Source organism: Microtus oregoni, unplaced genomic scaffold, assembly GCF_018167655.1.
Source record: "Microtus oregoni isolate MIOR12 unplaced genomic scaffold, Mior012 000002F_ref0000024, whole genome shotgun sequence".
NCBI lineage: Eukaryota > Metazoa > Chordata > Mammalia > Rodentia > Cricetidae > Microtus > Microtus oregoni.
In genome coordinates, this window is record NW_024543061.1 from 38,420,167 (window position 1) to 38,440,058 (window position 19,892).

At 43.3% G+C, this 19,892-nt stretch overlaps 1 protein-coding gene across 5 annotated transcripts in view; it reads right to left on the bottom strand.

Annotated features, from left to right (window-relative positions):
• Frmd4b (FERM domain containing 4B) overlaps nt 1–19,892 on the bottom strand; it is a 188,411-nt gene that overhangs the window by 60,383 nt on the left and 108,136 nt on the right. For all 5 annotated transcript variants that reach the window (XM_041640430.1, XM_041640423.1, XM_041640414.1 and 2 more), the window contains exons 6-7: nt 9,030–9,086; nt 8,209–8,231 (exon numbers count right to left, since the gene is read on the bottom strand). In XM_041640430.1, coding sequence (XP_041496364.1) covers nt 8,209–8,231; nt 9,030–9,086 — 80 coding nt within the window. The remainder of the gene's footprint in view (nt 1–8,208; nt 8,232–9,029; nt 9,087–19,892) is intronic.

Consider the following 19,892-nt stretch of genomic DNA (forward strand, 5'->3'; position numbering starts at 1 on the left):
CTCGTAACTTAATTGGGGTTTCTGCTGCTATGAAGAGACATCATAATCTTGGCAACTCTTATAAAGGAAAAACATTTCATTAGGGCTAGCTTACAGTTAGAAACTTAGTCCATTCTCATCAAGGCAGGAAGCATGGTGGCAGGAAGACAGTCATGGTGCTGGAGAGGAAGCTGGGAGTTCTACATGGGCAGGCAACAGGAAGAAAGAGCAACATGGGGCCTGGCTTGAGCTTCTAAAACCTCAAAGTCCACCCCCAGTGACACACTTCCTCTAATACCTTCTCCAAGAAGGCCATCTGTCCTAAGAGTGCCACTCCCTACGGGCCTATGGGGGCTATTCTTATTCAAACCATTGCACCTAGCATACACCAAGTCCTGGCTTGGATCCCCTGTACTTCATAAACCTGGTCTAGTGATACAGGTCTATATCAAAGGACTCTTGAGGAGGAGGGAAGAAGTCATGGCTCTTAGCTACATAGAAAGTTCCAGGCTAGCTTGGGCGCCATGGACCCTGTCTGGAAAACAAAACATCTGGGCTCTAAAGTTAAGAGTGCTGACTGTTCTTCCAGTGGACCTGGGCTCCCTTCCCAGCACCCACATGGAGGCTCACAGTTGTCTGTAATTCCAGTTTCGGGGGTTGGAGGCACTAGGCACACATGCTGTCTTTCCGGCCTCTGAAGGCACCAGTCTAGGCACACTCCTGGTACACACACATATGTGTAGGTAAAATATTCCTACGCATAAAATAAAAGTTTTAATTAGAAAATACAAAACAAAACAAAATATTGGATTGGATTTGGTTCCAAGTTCCTTGTTCCTAGTTTTGTGATCTTAGATGAATCAACCTTTATAAGTAAAAGTTCCCAAATTATTACTATTTTTATTTTTTTTGAGACAAAAGTCTCACTTTGTAGTCCTGGCTACCTGGGAATTCACTATGTAGATCAGGCTGGCCTTTAACTGATAGTAATCCTCCTGTCTCTGCCCTTTGAGTCCTGGGATTAAGACATGTGCCACCATGCCTCAGCTTCCAAATTCATTTTAAAAAGAGGCATGGTAACATGTTCATACTGTTCTTGAGAGGATTGTAATAGATGTTAGGACAGCACCAGCTTGTGCTCAGAAAATGTCTGCCTTCATTTCCTGTCATAGTGCTCCAAATAAGACTCTACCCAACACTTCATTCTATTATTACATTCAGAGCAGGCTGGGAGGGGAACCAGTATCATTATATTTGTTCTTATTTTACATTCATGGAGTTATTTTGTGTCTTTGGGGGTGTGGGCACACCTACCATGGCAAGGGTGTGGAGGTCAGAGGACAACTTGCAGGAATCGGGTCTCTCCTTCCACTACTTGGGTCCCAGGGATTAAGCTCGGGTTACCTGTTTTATGGCGAGTGCCTTTACCGCTGTGTCATTCACCTGGGGATTATTATTGTCATCGAGGAGAATGTTCAGTAAACAATCGAGTTAGAGTTGCCAGAATAGATACTTAGGACAGTCATACTAAAATATTATTTGTTAGTTTGATGGCATTCCAATTGAACTTGGCCTTCCAGGTTTCTATTTGCTGAATCTGTAACTCTAAGGGTCTGGAATAAACCACAAGGGGAAAGTGACTTGGCACTTCTGTGTTGGAAGCAGCCTGAGAACTGGTGGCAGATGAAAGTGTGACCTGGACATTCGTCTTTCAACATCTCACAGTCACATACTTCTGTTGGTGTCATGCTTTTCCTTTCTCAACCCTCTATCAAAGACTTGTCCCAACATAGGACATCTGCTTCTGTTCTAGAAAGCTCTGTCAGTCAGCTAGACCTCTTTTGTCATGACAGTTCCTTCTGTGGCCAAACCTGTAAGGTTGCAGGCTTGACTAGGATCAACTCTCAACTTTTTTTTTTAAGTCTAAAGAATTTTGATTAAGAATGAAAAGGTGATGAGAGATTTTTCTAACCGTTATCCAGCTTGCTGAGGACTCTTGGCATGTCTGCTTTGAACTGTCAACTCTTAATAGCTGGTAGGAAAAATAAAATCTGTAAGGATTATTTAGGTTGAAAAGCAGGTTAGCATAAAAATCTGTAAATATTTTAAATAAAAGTATTTTAGAGCCGGGCAGTGGTAGTTCATACCTTTAATCCCAGAACTCAGGAAACAGAGGCAGGAGGATCTCTCTGAGTTCAAGCAAACACTGTCTCAAAAAACAAAAAAAAAAAGGAAGAAAAAAATATTTTAGCTCTCATTATATTGATAGAAGCAGGAGGAACCATAGTCGACAGGGTCTTTGGAGAGCTATTTACTTAGTAGTTACAAAACTTCAGTTTGTAAATGAGGAAGTTTCAGAGATTGGCTGCACATGGAGAATGCTGTTAACAGGGCTGACCTATATGCTTAAAATCCAGAGCTAGAAAGCGGGTAGGCAGGGGAAGAAGAATCTACACAAGTGCTGTTTTCTCCAAAAGCATAGAAAGTCGAAATCTGGACCCTTCCTACTAGAGAAGTTAGCTTGAGGCCTGGAGGCCCTGCCACTTCTTCCTGCCTCAGGTGACTCCGCCCATCCAGAGCGCATGCACAGGTGGATTAGCTGCACAGCAGCACAGCTAGCTGCACAGGGTTACTTTACAGCTCCTGCTATGACTCCATGCTTCCAGGACCACACCAAAAGACATGCAAACACGTCCCGGCAGGAACGCAAGATGCTTTCCTTGCCAGGTCACCCTCAGCTCCAGGGACGGCTTGCCTCTGAGGGGTATAAGTAGTTCGTGTCCACCACTCTTTACTGGTATGGAAGACTGACTGGTCCATGTCTGTGACAGCTACTGTCAACACCATACCGAGCTTCACTCCAGGATCACATAGCTGTCATGAGTGCCCTGGCCTGGTCCACTCTCCTGGAGAGAATCTCAATAGGTCAAGAGAACAGGATTGATCTATTCGGGCCTTCTGTTGGCTTAGTTGCGTCTCATCCTTCAGATCTTTAAGGTATGAGGTACTGTTAGTTTCTGCTGCTGCAGCAGCCTGCCTGTCTCCAAAGCAGTTATAGCATCACCAGTTGCCTTTCTGCCATCAGCTACGCGCCAAGTGCACCCTTTAAAAGTGCCTGCCGGGCACAGTTTGCCCTTTCGTCTCTCATCTCTCTTGCTCTTCTTTTCTCTTCTTTCCTCTCTTGCATCTCTTCCTCCTCTTATCTGACTGCCTCTCCCAAGTCCCCACTCTGACATGGCCTTTTGCTCTTCTGCTCTCCTCCTCGCCCAACAAACCTCTTGCACTAACTCTGTTGTGCGTGGCATGTTCGCTGAGTGGTATACCTTGGCAGAGCCCGCCAAAAGGTACCCACTATCGCCTTATTTTTTATTTATCCTTTCAGGTACAGAATACATAAACTGTAAAACAGAAAGCCCCGATGTCCTCACAAGACTGTGGTGAGTGACATGAAGCCTACAGCTGAGCGTATTGCTCAGCCGTTCAACACTGCAGATGTGGCCCTTCCTGGGGAACCCAGTGTCTCTGAGCAGACTGAAAACTTGGAGAAAATACGGGAAACTTGGTTTAACTTTTGGTTGCTTAAGCCAGGGTCTCATGTAGCCCGTGCTGGCCTCACATTCGTCATGTAGCCCAGGATGATATTGAACCTCTCATCTTCCTAATTCTATCTCCCAGGAATGCACCAGCAGGCCCAGTTTTATTCTGTGCCGGGGGTGAGGGGAAGGGGTAGGGAGTTGGGGTGAACACAGGGTTTTGCACGTGTTACTAAAGGGCAACATCTCCAGCCACTTTGTTTAACTTTAAACCAAAGATCATGAAGAACACATGTGAAGAAATACACTCCTATCTGTGTGGATATGCTGAATTTCTTTTTATACACCATAATGTCTTATTTATAAGAGTTTGGGGCGAATATTTACTTTGCACGTATGAGTGTTTTGCCTGCACGGACGTCTGTGTACCACATGATGGCAATGTCCATGGAAGTCAGAGAGGGTGTTGGATTCTCTGGGACCTGAGTTACATACAGACTGTTGTTAGCTGGCATTTGGGTGCTGAAACTCGTACCCAGGTCCTCTGGAAGAGCAGCAAGTGCTTGTAACCACTGAACCCTCTCTCCAGCCACCATAAGTCTTATTGATTCATTAAAGCCCAGTCCTAGATAAGACAGACGTGTACAATTCTGTCAGTTTTAATGTCAATTTCCATCTTGACTCTGCAAGGAAATTTGTGTTACAAGCTTGTGTTTTCTTTGAGACTCAAGAAAAACCTGTAACACAGTTGACTCATCCAGGACTCCAAAGCTCAGTAAGTGGGGCAGCAATAATGTCATTTTCACAGGGCTGCAAGGAGGGGGGAGGGAACAATAAGGCACCCTCAGCAGCCTACTAATATTGAGTATTACCTGCTTAATACTGAAATAAACTTAGTTTCAGACAGGGAAGCTGCCATATCTATCAAGTGATTTCAAACTAAGCGGTTAAATTCCAAAGTTCCTGAGCACCACTAATACCTTTTGACTAATTTGAGCCCTCAGTTTGGCTCCTGACCTCTGGGAGCTGTCTGGTTGCCTCTGCTTTCTTCAGCAAGAGCCTGTGGTCACTGCTGTTTACCTCTGAAACCTTAGTTTCTCACTGCATACAAACGCCTTAACCTGGCATCCCCACTGCTTCTCTGCATCACACACCTCAGCTTGCTGCTCTCTCTTCTTTTCCCTCCTGTTCCCCACATTATTCTGCCTCCAAACAGGCTTTGCTCAAACTCTTACTTCAGAATGCCTTTAAAAATAACAAGCCCTACTCTTCTTATTTTGCTTCCTGTCAGGGATCCTTCCGAGTAAGTACTTAAGTTCCTTATCATAACCAGTAGGAAACCCTGCTCTCACAATGTTCACTGGGAGTGGAGTGGCGACTTCCATTTGCTTTAAATAGCTGACAGCCTGAATTTCTGAGGGTCCACTGCAAAGATAACAAGTGCTTTGGTAACACAACACAGGCCAATAGAGAATTCCTGAAAGCTGAGCCAGCCAGGTTTTATCACTGAGCCTGCCTCAGTGAGTTTGCAAAGGCAAAGGGATTTTGTTTGGTTTTGTTTTTAAGATCCTGAAAGCTGAGTTACCAAGTAACTAAGTGTTAGGATGCTTCAGTTTGTAAGTGGAATATGGGCGACTTCAGAATAAGGGTATGGTTAACACCTACTTCTAAATGGGAAGGGAACGACCCAATTTATGGTGGTGTTATAAACATGCACCTATCTCCCATGGGAAAGGAACTTCTCTGGATGCCTGGGAGCAATTAACCAGGTGGGGAAAATGGCGCAAGCATGAATGCCACCAAGTTTGATGACAGTGTGTGAGTTGTGATATCTCCTCATAAAAAATGCAAAAAAAGTAAAAAGAAATAAAATTTTTAGTCTAAAAAAATACCAAACACAAATCATTTCAGTTTCAGGTATACACAGATGTTCACCATGGCATTATTTACAGCAGCTGAAACCTAGGCAACAGCTCAAGATTGTAACAGGGGAACAGTACATATGCCATATGCCATCAGTTTGATGGATGGACTAGGCAGATATGATGGCAATGCCTACAAGCCCAGCAATGGGGAAGCAGGGGCAGTTGGATCAGAAGGTCAAGGTCATCTATGACTATACAGTGAGTTTCAGGCAAGCTTAGGCCACATGAGACACTACCTAAAAACAAAATATAACCAATAAGCAGCAGCCAAATTCCAATGGGATATTAAAGCAATGACTACAGGAACGGTTCTAGGCATCTCATAAATACAAATTCAGTCCTGCTACCACCTATGGTGTACTTACAATGATTAGAAGTCCCATTTTACACACCAGCCTTAATCAGACTTAGAGAGGTAAGTAATTTTTCTAGATTATACAGACTGTCCATGGCAGAATCCGTTTGCCTATAGTCTTTGCTCTAACTATGATGGCATTGGCCAATATTTTATTATCAGGCAATATTACATATTACATTATTAGTTCTATAAAAAATGTTTGGCAGAACTGAGCAGTGGTGGCTCACGTCTTTAATCCCAGCATTCTTTCGGGAGGCAGAGGCAGGCAGATCTCTGTGAATTCGAGGCCAGTCTGGTCTACAAGAGCTAGTTCTAGGACAAGCCCCAAAGCTACAGAGAAACCCTGTCTTGAAAAACAAGACAAAACAAAACAAAAGGTTTGGCAGAAGAACATGTACTGCCCATTGGGGAGGAGATTAGACAGGGCAGGGGTGGGTGGCAATGAATTCTGTTCTATTGTCATCTTCAGTGACAGCTACTCATCCTTGTTATTGATAATTAGTGCCTTTGTAACTTACAGTTCTTCCACACCACTGACTTCCTCCAGATCCCAACTTATGGATGAGGAAACTGAGGCTTGGAAGGAATAAATGGCTCATTTGGGCAACACTGAGTTTGTGGAAGACTCAGTTCCGTGTTGTCTCTACTACCTGGCAGAGGTGGACAATTTTAGGACAGTGTGTGACATATTTTCAGCCTACAGCTCCTCAAGGAAACTGCTAGAAACCAGTTGGACATAAAGAAGGACTGGGTAAGACTTGAATGGAGCTAAGTCAGCAAGAGCAACCTGTGTCATCTAGAGCTGAAATGGCTACAGTCCTCCAGGCAAGTCCCTAGCAGCCTCCCTCTCTGTCAGGTTCCGGGCTCTCCCAAAGGAAAGTTGGTGAAACCAATCTTTCCCTTTCTTGGTCCCTGAACACGTTATTACAGCTTTCATGGACCCACCTTTATTCCACAACTCTTCTCAGACGTACCCACGAGACCACATAGAATTTTGATGGAGATTAAGGGGCCAGTAACCACTCGACCAGCTGAGGTGTAGCCAGAGCTGAGTGCTGTGGACACTACCCCAGCTACCTTCATGCGTTAATTCTAGTAGTCCCATAGGCTAGGCTGCCTTCCACTGGTGATAAAACTGAGCTTAGGCTGTCTGACACCTGCACAGACCTCACAGAGTCAAGAGTGAGGGAGGGACAGAAAGCGATCCACATGACAGAGCCTGAAGCCATCATAAACTGACTTCATAACTGCCCTACCCAACCACAGATCTTATGGACACCCCAAATCATATGCATGTATGTGTATATGTATTTATGAAAGGATGGGGGGACAACGGCAAAGCCTGATTTCCTGCTGTGAGACGCCATGGGCTCAGTCCTGATGTATAATGACTATACAACATCACACTCGCAAACATACTCTCACATATACACATGCGTACACACGCACCAAATGCTCTCGAGGAGACGCAGTGGTGAGTAACTGAAAGACAGGGTGTTAGGTGGACACCCCTCCTCTGTCCCTCTGGATGGGCAGGGTGAGGAGAGTGGATTATTCCTCAAGGACAGGAAGCCGTTAAGCTTGGCAGGCATTATTTTATTAGTCCGTCACTGAGCACATCATTCAGAGACTTGGCTGGGAACGAGCACTAGGCGATCTGTAAATAATCCCTGGGTGAAGTTTACAGAAGTGGAACGCTAGCGTGGCAGAGGCCAGGCCTTTAGTGGGTCACTGACCCGGGCACTGCTTCCCATCAGAGGCCTCTCCTCCAGCTTTGACAATTCCCCCTTTTCCACCTAGGACCCCAGCGTTGGAGGGGAAGCATGGGTGAGGGTGAATTCACCACACACACACACACACACACACACACACACACACACTACTCTCTGGTGATGTGGCCAGCGAGGAACTTAGCCCCGGTGTCTGTGCAACAACAATACAACTGCTGGGTCAACTGGTTTCAGCGTGAGGCCCCTTCAGGGCAGCTGCAAAAGAGCCCCTATTAATCCCTTAACTAAGCAGCTGACAGACTTAATCTGTTTCTGCATACATTAGGACCCCTTACACACAACGTCATTATATGACTAAAATAATAATAATAAAAAAAACAGCACAAGTTAGTAAAAGCTTTTCATAGATTTCTTCATCTCAATAACCAATGTGGTCCAATACTAGAACTTTGGAGGGCTTCTGATTATAATTTCCTGTCACTCTGCCCTTAAACACTGTGAGAAAGTTTCATTCTTAGAGCCATTCACCCAGAGAACACGCCTCTATGTGAAGGACGAGGCCGTCTGAACCGCCAGCCTCAATGCGCTTTCTTTTGATTTTGCATCCATTATTATCTAAAGCAGCTCCTTCCACAACTGGGAAACCTCATTCTACATAGGAACATCAGAAAAGGAATCATTACCTGGTATAATCTCCCTTGCTTTCCTGAAATAAAAATAAAGACATGATCAATATGCATTTATGCTAAGCTCCATGAATGGTTTATTCTTGGTTATTTTCCCTCTCACAGACTCCAGGGCTTCCTGTTAAGCAGGGTACCTAAGGAACACTACCCACACGGTCACTATTGAGAAGAAAATACAAGGATACGTGAGCTGTGTCTTACCATCAACAGAAGTGACTAACATGTACATATATTCTCCATATGTATATATATGAAGAGACTTGGATGTCATTTCTCTGCTGCGTTGCTAAGATCACAGGACAGATATATCTGCATTGCAGAGCCATGCTTTTCAGATGGGATGCACTTTTTAGACTATGACCCAGGTAAATCAACACACATTATTTGCTTTCTCCTTACTTTTTAAACAAGAACAGGAACTGACTTTGCTCTTCAGCCACCAGCGCCTTTAAGAATTAAAGGGCCCTTTACACAACCTCAGGAAAACGTGTACAAAAGTTGCTAAATTTAAATGAAAATTACAGCTGTTCTAACAACTGCTGCCTCCCGAGTTCTAGTAACTGAATCCTCTTTCAGGAATACGGGCTGAACTCTCTTCCCTGGGTGCAGTCTAAACTTCGTCATGTCTTCCAGAAACACTGTCGTACGCTAGCTCACGCAAAAGACATGAAAACAGAATTCAGCAGGTCCCAGTTTTCACTGACAAACCACTGACTGGTTTGAAAGTCCATCGGGTTCACCTGGCAGAAGTTTCAGAGTTGCAGGCAGTTAGCAAGAAACCAAAGGGAGCTGGTTAGAAGCAGGGAGCGAATTCTTACCTGCAAAACCAGGGCTGCCAACTTGAAGATGGTCTCGCTGTCTACTTCAATTTGCCCCTGCGGGTGGAAGAGGAGAAGGTCACTGAATACAACTGTCTAGTCTGGGCTGGAACAAATGGCCTTGGAGCCGAAGAAGCTGTCACAGCTTGGCACCTCCAGTTTACGATCAAAAGCAGAGCATACCATTGCGAGGGAGGGGGGTGAGCAGAGAGACCTCAAGGAGGGCTAGGGAGAACCTATGTGTGTGAGCCTGCCCCTCTCTCTCTCTCTCTCTCTCTCTCTCTCTCTCTCTCTCTCTCTCTCTCTGTGTGTGTGTGTGTGTTCACTGAGTAGGGAAATTTTGCTTAGAAAACACAAATAACTTGCAGGTCAAACATTTAGACAATCTTTAAGTGGAAACATTTGAATAATTTTTTTATCTCTGCAAATTCATTTTTAGGCTCAACAGATGTTTCTGTATTAACAGTATTATTATTGGTGGGTTTCCCTGAGCTGACGCCCCCTCTTCATGTCACAGCATGGTTACTTCAGCATACACACGATGCAAACATGATGAAGGCATAGTCTCACTTCACTGTCTGTTACCTACGACTGAGTCAGTATTTGTTCCACCCTTGCTCAAACGAGAAATCTTAAACTGCAGTCGATGTGGAGAAGTCTAAAATCCTTTTATTTCTTCGTCCTTCAAGATCCCAGGGAAAACTGGGGTTCTGGGGCTTGATTAACAAGAAATTTTTTGTTAGGAGTCATGTTTAAGTGTGCATGAACAAATAGTCCACACACGTGTAAGTGGCAATACTGGACCATGTAATCTTGCAGTAGTAAGATGTAACTTCAGATTTAAAGTTGTGGTTCTATGAGCTTGTAAGGATTAGCACATACAGAAATGATGCACCCAAGCCCCTCCTTCCCTGTTAGCCACAGAGTCCTGAGCACTCCAAAGTGCAGTCTTTAAAGGCCTAGCAATTGCCTGATGCCCCTTCTTCCTCCCTTTTATCTGTTGAACCTGAACTGTAACATTTGTTATTATTCCACGTCCATCACCGGGAGTCACCAAATAGGTTTGAAGCAATAGGAGGTTTACAGGGGACACTGTACTTGGCAAGGGTTTCTGGAAAGATTAAGAGTGTCTCTTAGCATGAACTTGCTTAGAGTTCTCAAACAAAACACAAACTAAATTCTTAAACAATGAATCGGCAAGGGAAAGCAGAACCGATGAGATGGATCAGGTAAGTGAGCAAGACTGGTGAGGTGAGATCCGTCCTGGAAACTAGTGAGGTTAAGTGGTGACAGCACCCCTCCCCCCATTAAAACACTAAAGCAAAGAAGAGAAAAAGGAAAAACCCCAGGGTGTTAAACTAGCAGTGATAATTATTGTTTTCCTTATATTAGAAAATGAAAACAACTTAATCCACCCAGTCGGACCCTCCCTTGGAGAACCCAAGGCAGAAGATCTGCTTCAAAAGTGTGTTTCAGGAGCTCGTGGACCCCAAGCCTTGGAATTCAAAGCTCGCCTACAATCTCTAGGACTGATTATAAAATCAAAGGGAAGCCAGGCTGAGCTCAGGAATCAATGGCTCTCTGTCTTCCCAGCAAGATTCTGGCTTTTCTAATCTGCGAGATGCTGAGTGGTTGCTCCAGCAGGTGAGGTGGGTGTTGATTAGATTACCTTTGACCTTTAGGAAGGTCAAATTCCTTACATTTAGACACAAAGAATCCCCTGGAGTAGGAGCAGAGGTGTTGAGAGGACAACAAGAACCCCTAAGCTTGAAAATAGGCCAGAACTCCCATCCTAGGGAGGAGAAAAGGTGTATTGCCTGGAGTACAAAAACCAAAGGTGAATAAAATAAATTGAAAAGTCCTGCCGGCTCCCTGGATTCCCATGGACTCCGTTTGCCTCACCAAAACCTTAGATGAGTCATCTGAGAAACATTCTAGACACCACCTTTTCTATTTAGCAAATGGAAGTTCAGCAGACAGATAAAAAAAGATAGATACCTGGAGCAGATATCCCTCAGGGAGCTGCCAAATAATCCCCCGCCTCGGAAGGGTCGTTAAATATTAATAACTCTAAAAGGAGGAACGAAAGCAGGGAGAGTACCAGGCTCAGACGGCACCATGCACTGGTGCAGACACCAGCTCACCCGTGGCCTCTCTTAGCTGAAGTAGCCCAAACCCGATTTTGGTGCGGAACGGGAAAGAGGGGTGAAGAACTGTCTCAAACACGGTTCCAGACAGGGAAGAAAACACACACTTTGGCAAGAGCCCCACTTGGTTGTATAATTCTCATTCTCACCTTATGTATAGGCTCTACATATAACATGTCCATATACTTGTTCTAGGTATCCGAGGCAAACCGTTCTGAGCCCTAATACCAATCACTGTCACTTGACAATTTCATGGAGTTCATTAAACAACGCATCCATCAAGAGCAACCCATTTGTCCGGTTCTCAGCACTTTTATTTGACAAAAGTCAATTAAGACTGAAGCATCAGCACTGTTTTAAAACTGTAGACTGCCCAGGGCAGAAGAGGTTTTTTTTATTTCCAACCATGGCAACAGAGGTAATCGGATACAGGGCAAGCTAACACTTGAGAGAGGGAGCTCCTTACAGAGAAGATGAGGACATCATCCTTCAGTGGGTTTCCATGACTGCCAGCAACGGGAGCCCGATGATGGGGCTGAACATGGGGTGGTAAGCAGAGACGGTGTCCGGCTGCTTCCTGGACCTGCAGTAGCAGTTCAACCCCCAGGTTACTGTCCACCCTGCACCTCTCACCATGTCAATGAGGTGAATTCTAGGTCTCCAATTAAGGGGACTGGAGAAATAAAAAGTCCTCAAACCAGAAAGGGAACTGAGTGAAACTGGACCCCAGTCAGCACCGAGGATGGCGGAGATGGCTTGTAGCAGCCAATCTCCTTGTGTGTTGTGGCTCCGAACTTCCTGTCCTGTGTTCTTCCCATTCTACTCGGCACAACTAGCCTATCATTTCATGACCAAATCTCACCCAGCAATCTTCTAAAGGTATGCTTTGGGTAAAACGTGGGTTCAGGCAAGACCGGAAGATGACTCCGAGTGTCACCTCCGTTGACAATGGACTATGCTAACAGCAAGCAGTCTTTCTATAGCAGAATAGGAAATCAGTTCTGAGAACTCATTCTGCTCATCCTAGAGGGCTGTTGCATTTCATGGAAACATATTCTACACTATCACATTCTGTTGTGAACTGACAAACTGGGGGAGAGGTCATTCTGCTTCCCAAGCTTTTGCTAATTATGTTTTAAGAATGTTTATGTTTTTTTTATTTTTTATTTTTTTAAATCAAAATGTGGGGCTGGAGAGATGGCTCAGCGGTTAAGAGCATTACGTACTCTTCCAAAGGACCCGAGTTCGATTCCCAGCAACCACATGGTGGCTCACAACCATCTGTAATGAGGTCTGGTGTCCTCATCTAGCCTGCAGGCATATATGCAAAACAGAATATTGTATCCTAAATAAATAAATATTTAAAAAAAATCAGAATGTGTGCACGAAGCTGAGGCTGCAGCTAGTGGCAAGCTTTTGCCTAGCACGCACGAGGCCTGGGTTTTAACTTTAGTGCTGTCAAATGAATAAGAAAATAAATACCAAAGTGAGGGAGAAGATTACTGTTTTAAATTATTACAATACTAACAGATGTGGGAAGTAATATATTTTGTTGTTGTTGATCTTGTATCTATGGTTCTGGGTATGAGACTTGAGCCTTACTCACACTAGGAGAGTGCTTTACCAGTGAACTACATGACCTACACAAAAATCTTCAAAAGAGGATAAGTACAGCCTTTCAGGAATGATGTGAATATTATCTCTTCATATATCACTCATCAGTTACAAAAGGGGAAATGGAGAGTCGCTTTCATAGAGAACCAGATAGATCATATCTCACCTTAATGACAAGGAAGCCAACATCAGAACAGAAAGACAGCACGTGCTTTCTGATGCTGTGACACACACACACACACACACACACACACACACACTGTGCCAGTAAGTGTAAGCATCTTACACCAGCAACCCAAGGGTTAGAAGTTCCCAGCAATAGTAATAGCTGATTTCTCGGAGGTAACCCATTCCTATCATGGCCTACTGCAAGTGACCAATATAGCCTCACAGAATTTGGAGTTAAAAAGCTATGTGAGAACTGGCTCTCAAGAGCTTATCCAGGTGGTTCCAAATAAATCACACCTTTATCCCAGCACTCAGGAGGCAGAGGAGGGCAGATCTTTGTGAATTTGAGGCCAGCTTAATCTACATAGTGAGTTCCCAGACAGCCAGGGCTATGTAGAGAGAGACTCTGTCTCAAAAGACAAACAAACAAACACAAATCACTAGATTTAATACTGAGAAATCATTCATGAAACCTAGAAAACATCCTGCCTACATTTATGCCCCTACACTGAATGTCTGAATGATGGAAGCCACAGGGTCACAACAACTGAATGAAGTGTGTTATCCTGGATCAAGGGGGAAGGTGAGGAAGGTGGAACGATGAACTATAAACTAGGCAACTGTATGGGTCCAGTGTTAAATGTACTAAGTTGGATTACAGTAACATAACTATTGTCCCTGACCTTTAGAAATACACAGTGGCATTCTGAGAGGTTAAATGCTATTATTTGTAGCTCACTCGTGAGTGGCTCAACTAAAACTATACACAGGGCACAGAGAAAATGTAAACATGGATGTTGTACACCATTAAAAACTGATCTAGTTTGGTAAACATATATCTTTTGCTTTGTACTGTTCTTCTAGTTCCTTTATAAATTTGAAATTATCTCATAGTAAAGTTTGAAAAGTTTGTTTAAAAGAACAAGAATATCCCATTTTCCTGGACTATAGACATTCTTCTGTCCTGCCTGACAAGTAATTTTCCTTTGGAAATTACTTCTCTCTCTTTTTGCTGTACTGGAAATGCAGTCATTATTATTAGGGACAAGTGATGGAAGTCAGTCCAGATACATTTTCAGGGCTTTTCCAAATTAAAACCAAGGGAAGAAAGCTTTCTGTTACTAGACAAAGACACAGCTGGGAAGATATAACCCAGATGTGATGAATGACCACACACAGAAAGAGTCTTCTTAATAGGGGCACTCAGATGTTTCCACTGCTGAGTGGGCTGACTTCCCAGTCTAGTTGGAGCTCAGACATCGCTAGCAATGATGACGCAGATGCCGGGTAGATGCTCTCAGTGTGCTTTGTCCCTAAGACAGCAAACTGCAGTGAACAGATGTGACAAAGACACACGCTGCTCCCTGAAAGATTTCCCAGTTTCCCCTGAAAACACATGAACACAGAAAAATCTGTCAACCCAGAGATGAGCATGCCGCTATCCACAAAGGAAGGCTGGTGGGATAGCCATGCTCTATGTCTTTTCAGGATGATTCTCTCTAGGCAATGGGCTAGTTTAACTTTCTAGAGATGACTATGCTTATAGCAGGTCAGGCCATCTCCTACCACATCTGCCTACATCCTCTGCGTATGAGTCAACTTTTCTCCTTGTGATAAATCACCCATTCGCTCTTCTAGACCACAGCATCCTAAACTGTCAGCAGTTCACTGGTATATGGGGATGTGTAATTGAAAATGGGGGTGGTGAAAAATTTGGCAACGGTGGAACGTTTCTGAATGCACAGTGACCAAAACATCATCCAAACTCAAATGTGTAATGAATTTGAGATATTTATGTCAGTGCTGGCCTGCACTGAGTCACAGGACCATAGGATTTGACTGAAGCCTTGTGGTCTACACAACACAAACCACATGACACCAATGAACACTGAAACACCGCAACTGAGAACAGAGATGACTGGATAGTATAAACTACAGTGTATTTATTAAGTATGCCAAATTTTTCCATTCTTATACAAATGCAAATTGCTTGAAAGCAAAGACTTCTAATATTTCTCTAGCATCATTCTTGAGGGTGTAATTACCAAATAGGTATATGTATGAATTACATTGTCTATGAAATATTGTTTTAAAAATTTATCATGGATGAGAGATGGAATGAGCCAGAGGATGGGGAGGAGTGCTGTGAATTCTGTGTTCTCGACATGACATTGTTGTGGGAATCTTTCTGAATTAAATGCTCTGACACCAAGGATTGATGTGGGAGTCGCCTCTGTATGCTGTGAATATGTTTTATTACCATTGGTTAATAAAGAAGCTGCTCTGGCCAATGCAGGGTAGAATATAACCAGACTGGAAAAGACATATAAAGAGAGTAGGTGGAGTCAGAAAGACACCATGTAACTGCTGAATGAGGCAGATGCTATGTAGCTGCCCAAGAAGCAAAAGGTAACAAACCACAAGCCTCATGATAAAATAATAGAAATGAGTTAATTTAAGATATAAGAGCTAGCTATAAACGTGCCTAAGCTATTGGCTAAGCAGTGTTGTAATTAATTTGGTTTCCATGTGATTATTCAGATCTGAGCAGTAGAAAACGAACAAGCAGTCTCTATCTACAAATGACAGTGGAAGAGAAGAAATGTCACATGTGGAGTTAGGGCAACTCTTGAAAAGCTTCAGTGCCAGGTGCAGTTTGCATTCTCATTTTGTATTCTAAAACCACAACGCCGACTGGGAAAGCAGGCAAGATCTTACAGAAGGGTACATGGCAGTCAGCAGGTGGTCAAGGGCATAACCCATTGTTTCAGCTATTCCTCCAGGTCACTCTGCTCCATGTAGCAAGTGGAGTCGCACTTGGCAACTAGGCAGTACAAGCAGTGCTTTAAGTAAATCTCTAAATAAATCAATGAATCAGTATCTGAAAATTGGCCTTGTCTGCTTTCCTCTACCAGCATGATCATTGCAGTCATGAGGTCAACAAAGGTGTGGGTACCTGCAGAAGACTTACACAAGATCAAGTCAACAGGATCAGTCCACATCCCAGCAGGCAGCACTAATTAGAGTCGTGACTTACAAAAGCAAAGATTAAAACAAACACAAGAACAACAGCAGAAAAGGAGAGGATGTTGTGGTGGTTTGCATGAGAATAGTCCCATAGGTTAGTATATGAATGTTCCGGTTCCCATTGGTGGAATGTTTAGGAAGGATTAGGAGGTGCAGCCTTGTTGAAGATGTGTATCACTGGTGGTGGGCTTTCAGGTTTCAAAAGTCTTACCCAGGACCAGTCTCTCTCTGCCTCCTGCTTGTGAATAACATGTAAGTTCTCAGCTACTGCTCCAGAACCGTGCCTGCTTGCCTTCTGCCATACAACCTCTCATGATGGTCATTGCCTAACCCTCTGAAACTGTGAGCAAGCTTCCTACTAAATGCTTTATTTTATAAGTTGCCTGGGTCATGGTGTTTCTTCACAGCAAGAGAACAGTGACTAAAATAGATATGACTGTAGGAAAGGGTCCTGTTGGGGGAACATTCAGAAAAATTGAGGGGAGAAATTGGGGGGAGACAGGATTAAGAGACATTATATACATTAAGAAATTTTCAAAGAATCACTAAAAGCTATTTTAAAACCTGACTTTTGAGAACCAAGCACCATGTCAAAGCTGTAATCCCAACAATGGAAGTGGAAGCAAGAGACTCAGGAATTCAAGAGCATCCTAGGCTACATAGCAAGTTTGGGACTGGTCTGCTAGCCTGGGCTAAAGGCCTCATCTGGAAACAGAAAAGGAAAGGAGAAAAAAGGGCAGGCAAGCTGGCTGTAAGCGGCACCTGCCACCAAGCCTGACACCCAAGTTTCTTCTGTGAGAACAACATGGTGGAAGGAGAGAACACCACACTCACTGGACGTGTGCAACACACATACTACAACACACACAATTTTTTAAAAGAGAGAAGAAACACTGTAAAAATTGCTGCTTGAGTGCTGATCTGAGTTGCATTTATTTAAAAAAAAAATCATTCAGTGAATTTGGGTTTAGGATTAGGCAAGAAAGTCCAACAGTTTCCAAAGTGACCCTAAGCATATTTCTGTCATTTTGTCCAGCAAATTCATACAAAGCCCCATTCTTAGCGCTTGGGGTCATAAAATCAAAGTATCAGTCATCAGGGCCAAATATTCAGCCAAGATTTAATTTTTTTCAGGTAAAATGAACAAATATATCCATCTCATTAGCATGAAAATTTGCTTTCATCCTTAATAAACGGTAAAAATTACTTGTAATACCAAAGAATTACTTTAAAATAAATGTATGTTAATGTGTGCAGTTATTTTATATACCCTGAGTCAAGTATAAATTTTGGGGGCTAAAAGCTGTCATGATAGAAAAACTTTAGGAGCTCTGCTCTAGATTGTAAACATGGAGCAACTGACGCTAAGTCTACTTACTGGACATGGCAACATCCTTTTCCCTGGTTGTGACAACTAACGTTGTCGCTAGACAATGCCAGATGACCCCTAGGGGACAAGACTGGCCCTAGTGAAGGACTGTTGCTCCAAGTTTCCAGTGTTTTATTCTTCAGCTAATCCAGAGTCACCAGAAAACTACATAATTGAGCCCCGAGGGTTATCCTAGATGAAACAGCTTCTAGGGGAACCACGTTTTGGCATTACTGCACTGGCTTCAGCTGAAATACGATGCAGGAACACTCAGAAGTCATTATTTTAATAACCCCAGGTGGTTATTGAGGACATCGTGAATTACATCATATAATAGCCCTTTATGAGGACCCATGGGAGAAGTTTCTGAGCCTTAGTACCCAGGTTGACTATGTTTCTCCCTGCTTAACTTAAATCAGTGAGCTGCACACCGGCTGGAATACTATCTGCCTTTGGCTTTTTTAAAAAAAAAGGCTAGCCGGGTGATGGTGGTGCACGCCTTTAATCCCAGCACTAGGGAGGCAGAGGCAGGCGGAACTCTGTGAGTTTGAGACCAGCCTGGTCTACAGAGCTAGTTCCAGGACAGGCTCCAAAGCCACAGAGAAACCCTGTCTCGAAAAACCAAAAAGAAAAAAAAAATGGCTAAATTCATATTTGTGAACTGACTGCTTTATATTGACCAAACTAAATTTAGTTTTACACTACCAGTGTTTCTCGAAGCATCTAACTATTTCTACTTATTGTCTTACTTAAAGTCAACTCCAATTTCATCACTTACTCTATGTGAGTTTGGACAATTGAGACAGATCCAACATGAACAGACCCCAGAGCACAGGCTGGTGCTTTTGCATATTTCTGTTTTAGATCTTATTTTGTGGAGACAGGGTCTTAATTTGTGATCCCCCTGTGTAGTTCCAGCTCTGTAGACACCCCAGCATTCAGTTGGGTATGCACTGTGTCCTTCAAACTCTCTCTTCTCCTTGGCCCTGCTCCTCCTCTGGCCTGTGATGTCAGATTGTACTAGAACCTATCTCCTCCTCTATCACACAGAGAAGTGTGAAGGCTTTGGATGACTTACTCTTTCTAAAACTCAGTTCCTCATCTGAAAATGGGGAAGTCTTAGTTAGGGCTTCTGTTGATTTGAAGAGACACCATGACCGTGACAAAGGAAGACATTTAACTGGGCTTACAGTTTCAGACTTTTTGTTTATTGTCATCATGGTGGGACATGGCAGTGTAGAGGCAGACATGGAGCTGGAGGAGGAGCTGAGAGTTCTAGATCTTGATCCACAGGTAACAAAGAGGAAGTGAATTCTGTCACTGGGCATAGTTTGAGCTTGAGACCTCAAAGTCCACCCTGACAGTGACACTCTTCCTCCAATAAGGCCATAACTACTCCAACAAAGCCATACCTTCAAATAGTGCCATTGCCTATGGGCTTTTGGGGTCCAATAACATTCAAACTGCCATCAATTTCATGAAGTTTTTTCTAGACTGTTAAGTGAAAAATGAATGTAGAAAATTGATCAAGAAACCCAAAGAAAGTAAGGCTTTGGTGGGGCACACCTTTAATCCCAGCACCCAGGAGGCAGAGACAGGTGGATCTGTGAGGTACCATCATCCTGGTTCCATAGTAAGTTTCAGGAGAGCCAGGTCTACACAGAGAACCTGTCTTGGAAAAAGAAAAAGAAATAGGAAGAAAAGAAACAAAACAAACAGAAACTCAAAACCCAATGAGGGCTATGAGATGGTACAGCACCCTATATATAGAACTTGCTCCCAGGTCTGAAGATCCAAGTCTTATCTTTGGGACCCATATGATACCTACACAGCCAAGTGATCCTGAACTCCTGATCCTCACCTGGGATGTAGAGATCCCAAGTGCTGGGATTATAGTCATGCACCAAATATCACTTCAAGTTTCACATGAAATTATATCTCCTTCTGTTCCTGCTTTGTTCTAGTACACTTTGTCAAATTCCACTATTTCATAAAATTGACTCAGTCTTCATTATATATCTGATAGGATAAATGCATTATTTTTTCTATTAATCCTTGGCATTATTCTCCACTTTTTTTTTTAAATTTGAAAATAATCTTGTCAAGTTAATAAAAAAAAAAGTAGCCTATTTGCCTTCCTGTTTGAAACCACAGCATGCTTCTCCAGAAACTGTTCCACAATGACTGTAACAGAGTCTGGGCTGTAAAGGTCATTGAACTGTATCAGAATCAACACTTTATATTTGATGTTTTCCTTTATCAGTTTTCATCCCCTATCTTTTCCATCCTTTTACTTGTCTGGTGACCATCGCTGCATAGGATTCTTCACGAAAGTTAATGATGTCAATAACCTTTTGCCACTTTATTTCTGTTTTCAGGCAATATCATCTCCAGGAAGACTTCAGTGCCATTCTGTGCATCAGACAGGATGTAACTGAGTTCACCGTGTGCTGAGAATACACACACTCCTCTGTTGTCACTGGCTGATTATAAGTTAGGCTTAGGCCAACTTTTGGGCAAGGCCTACTAAAACTTAAC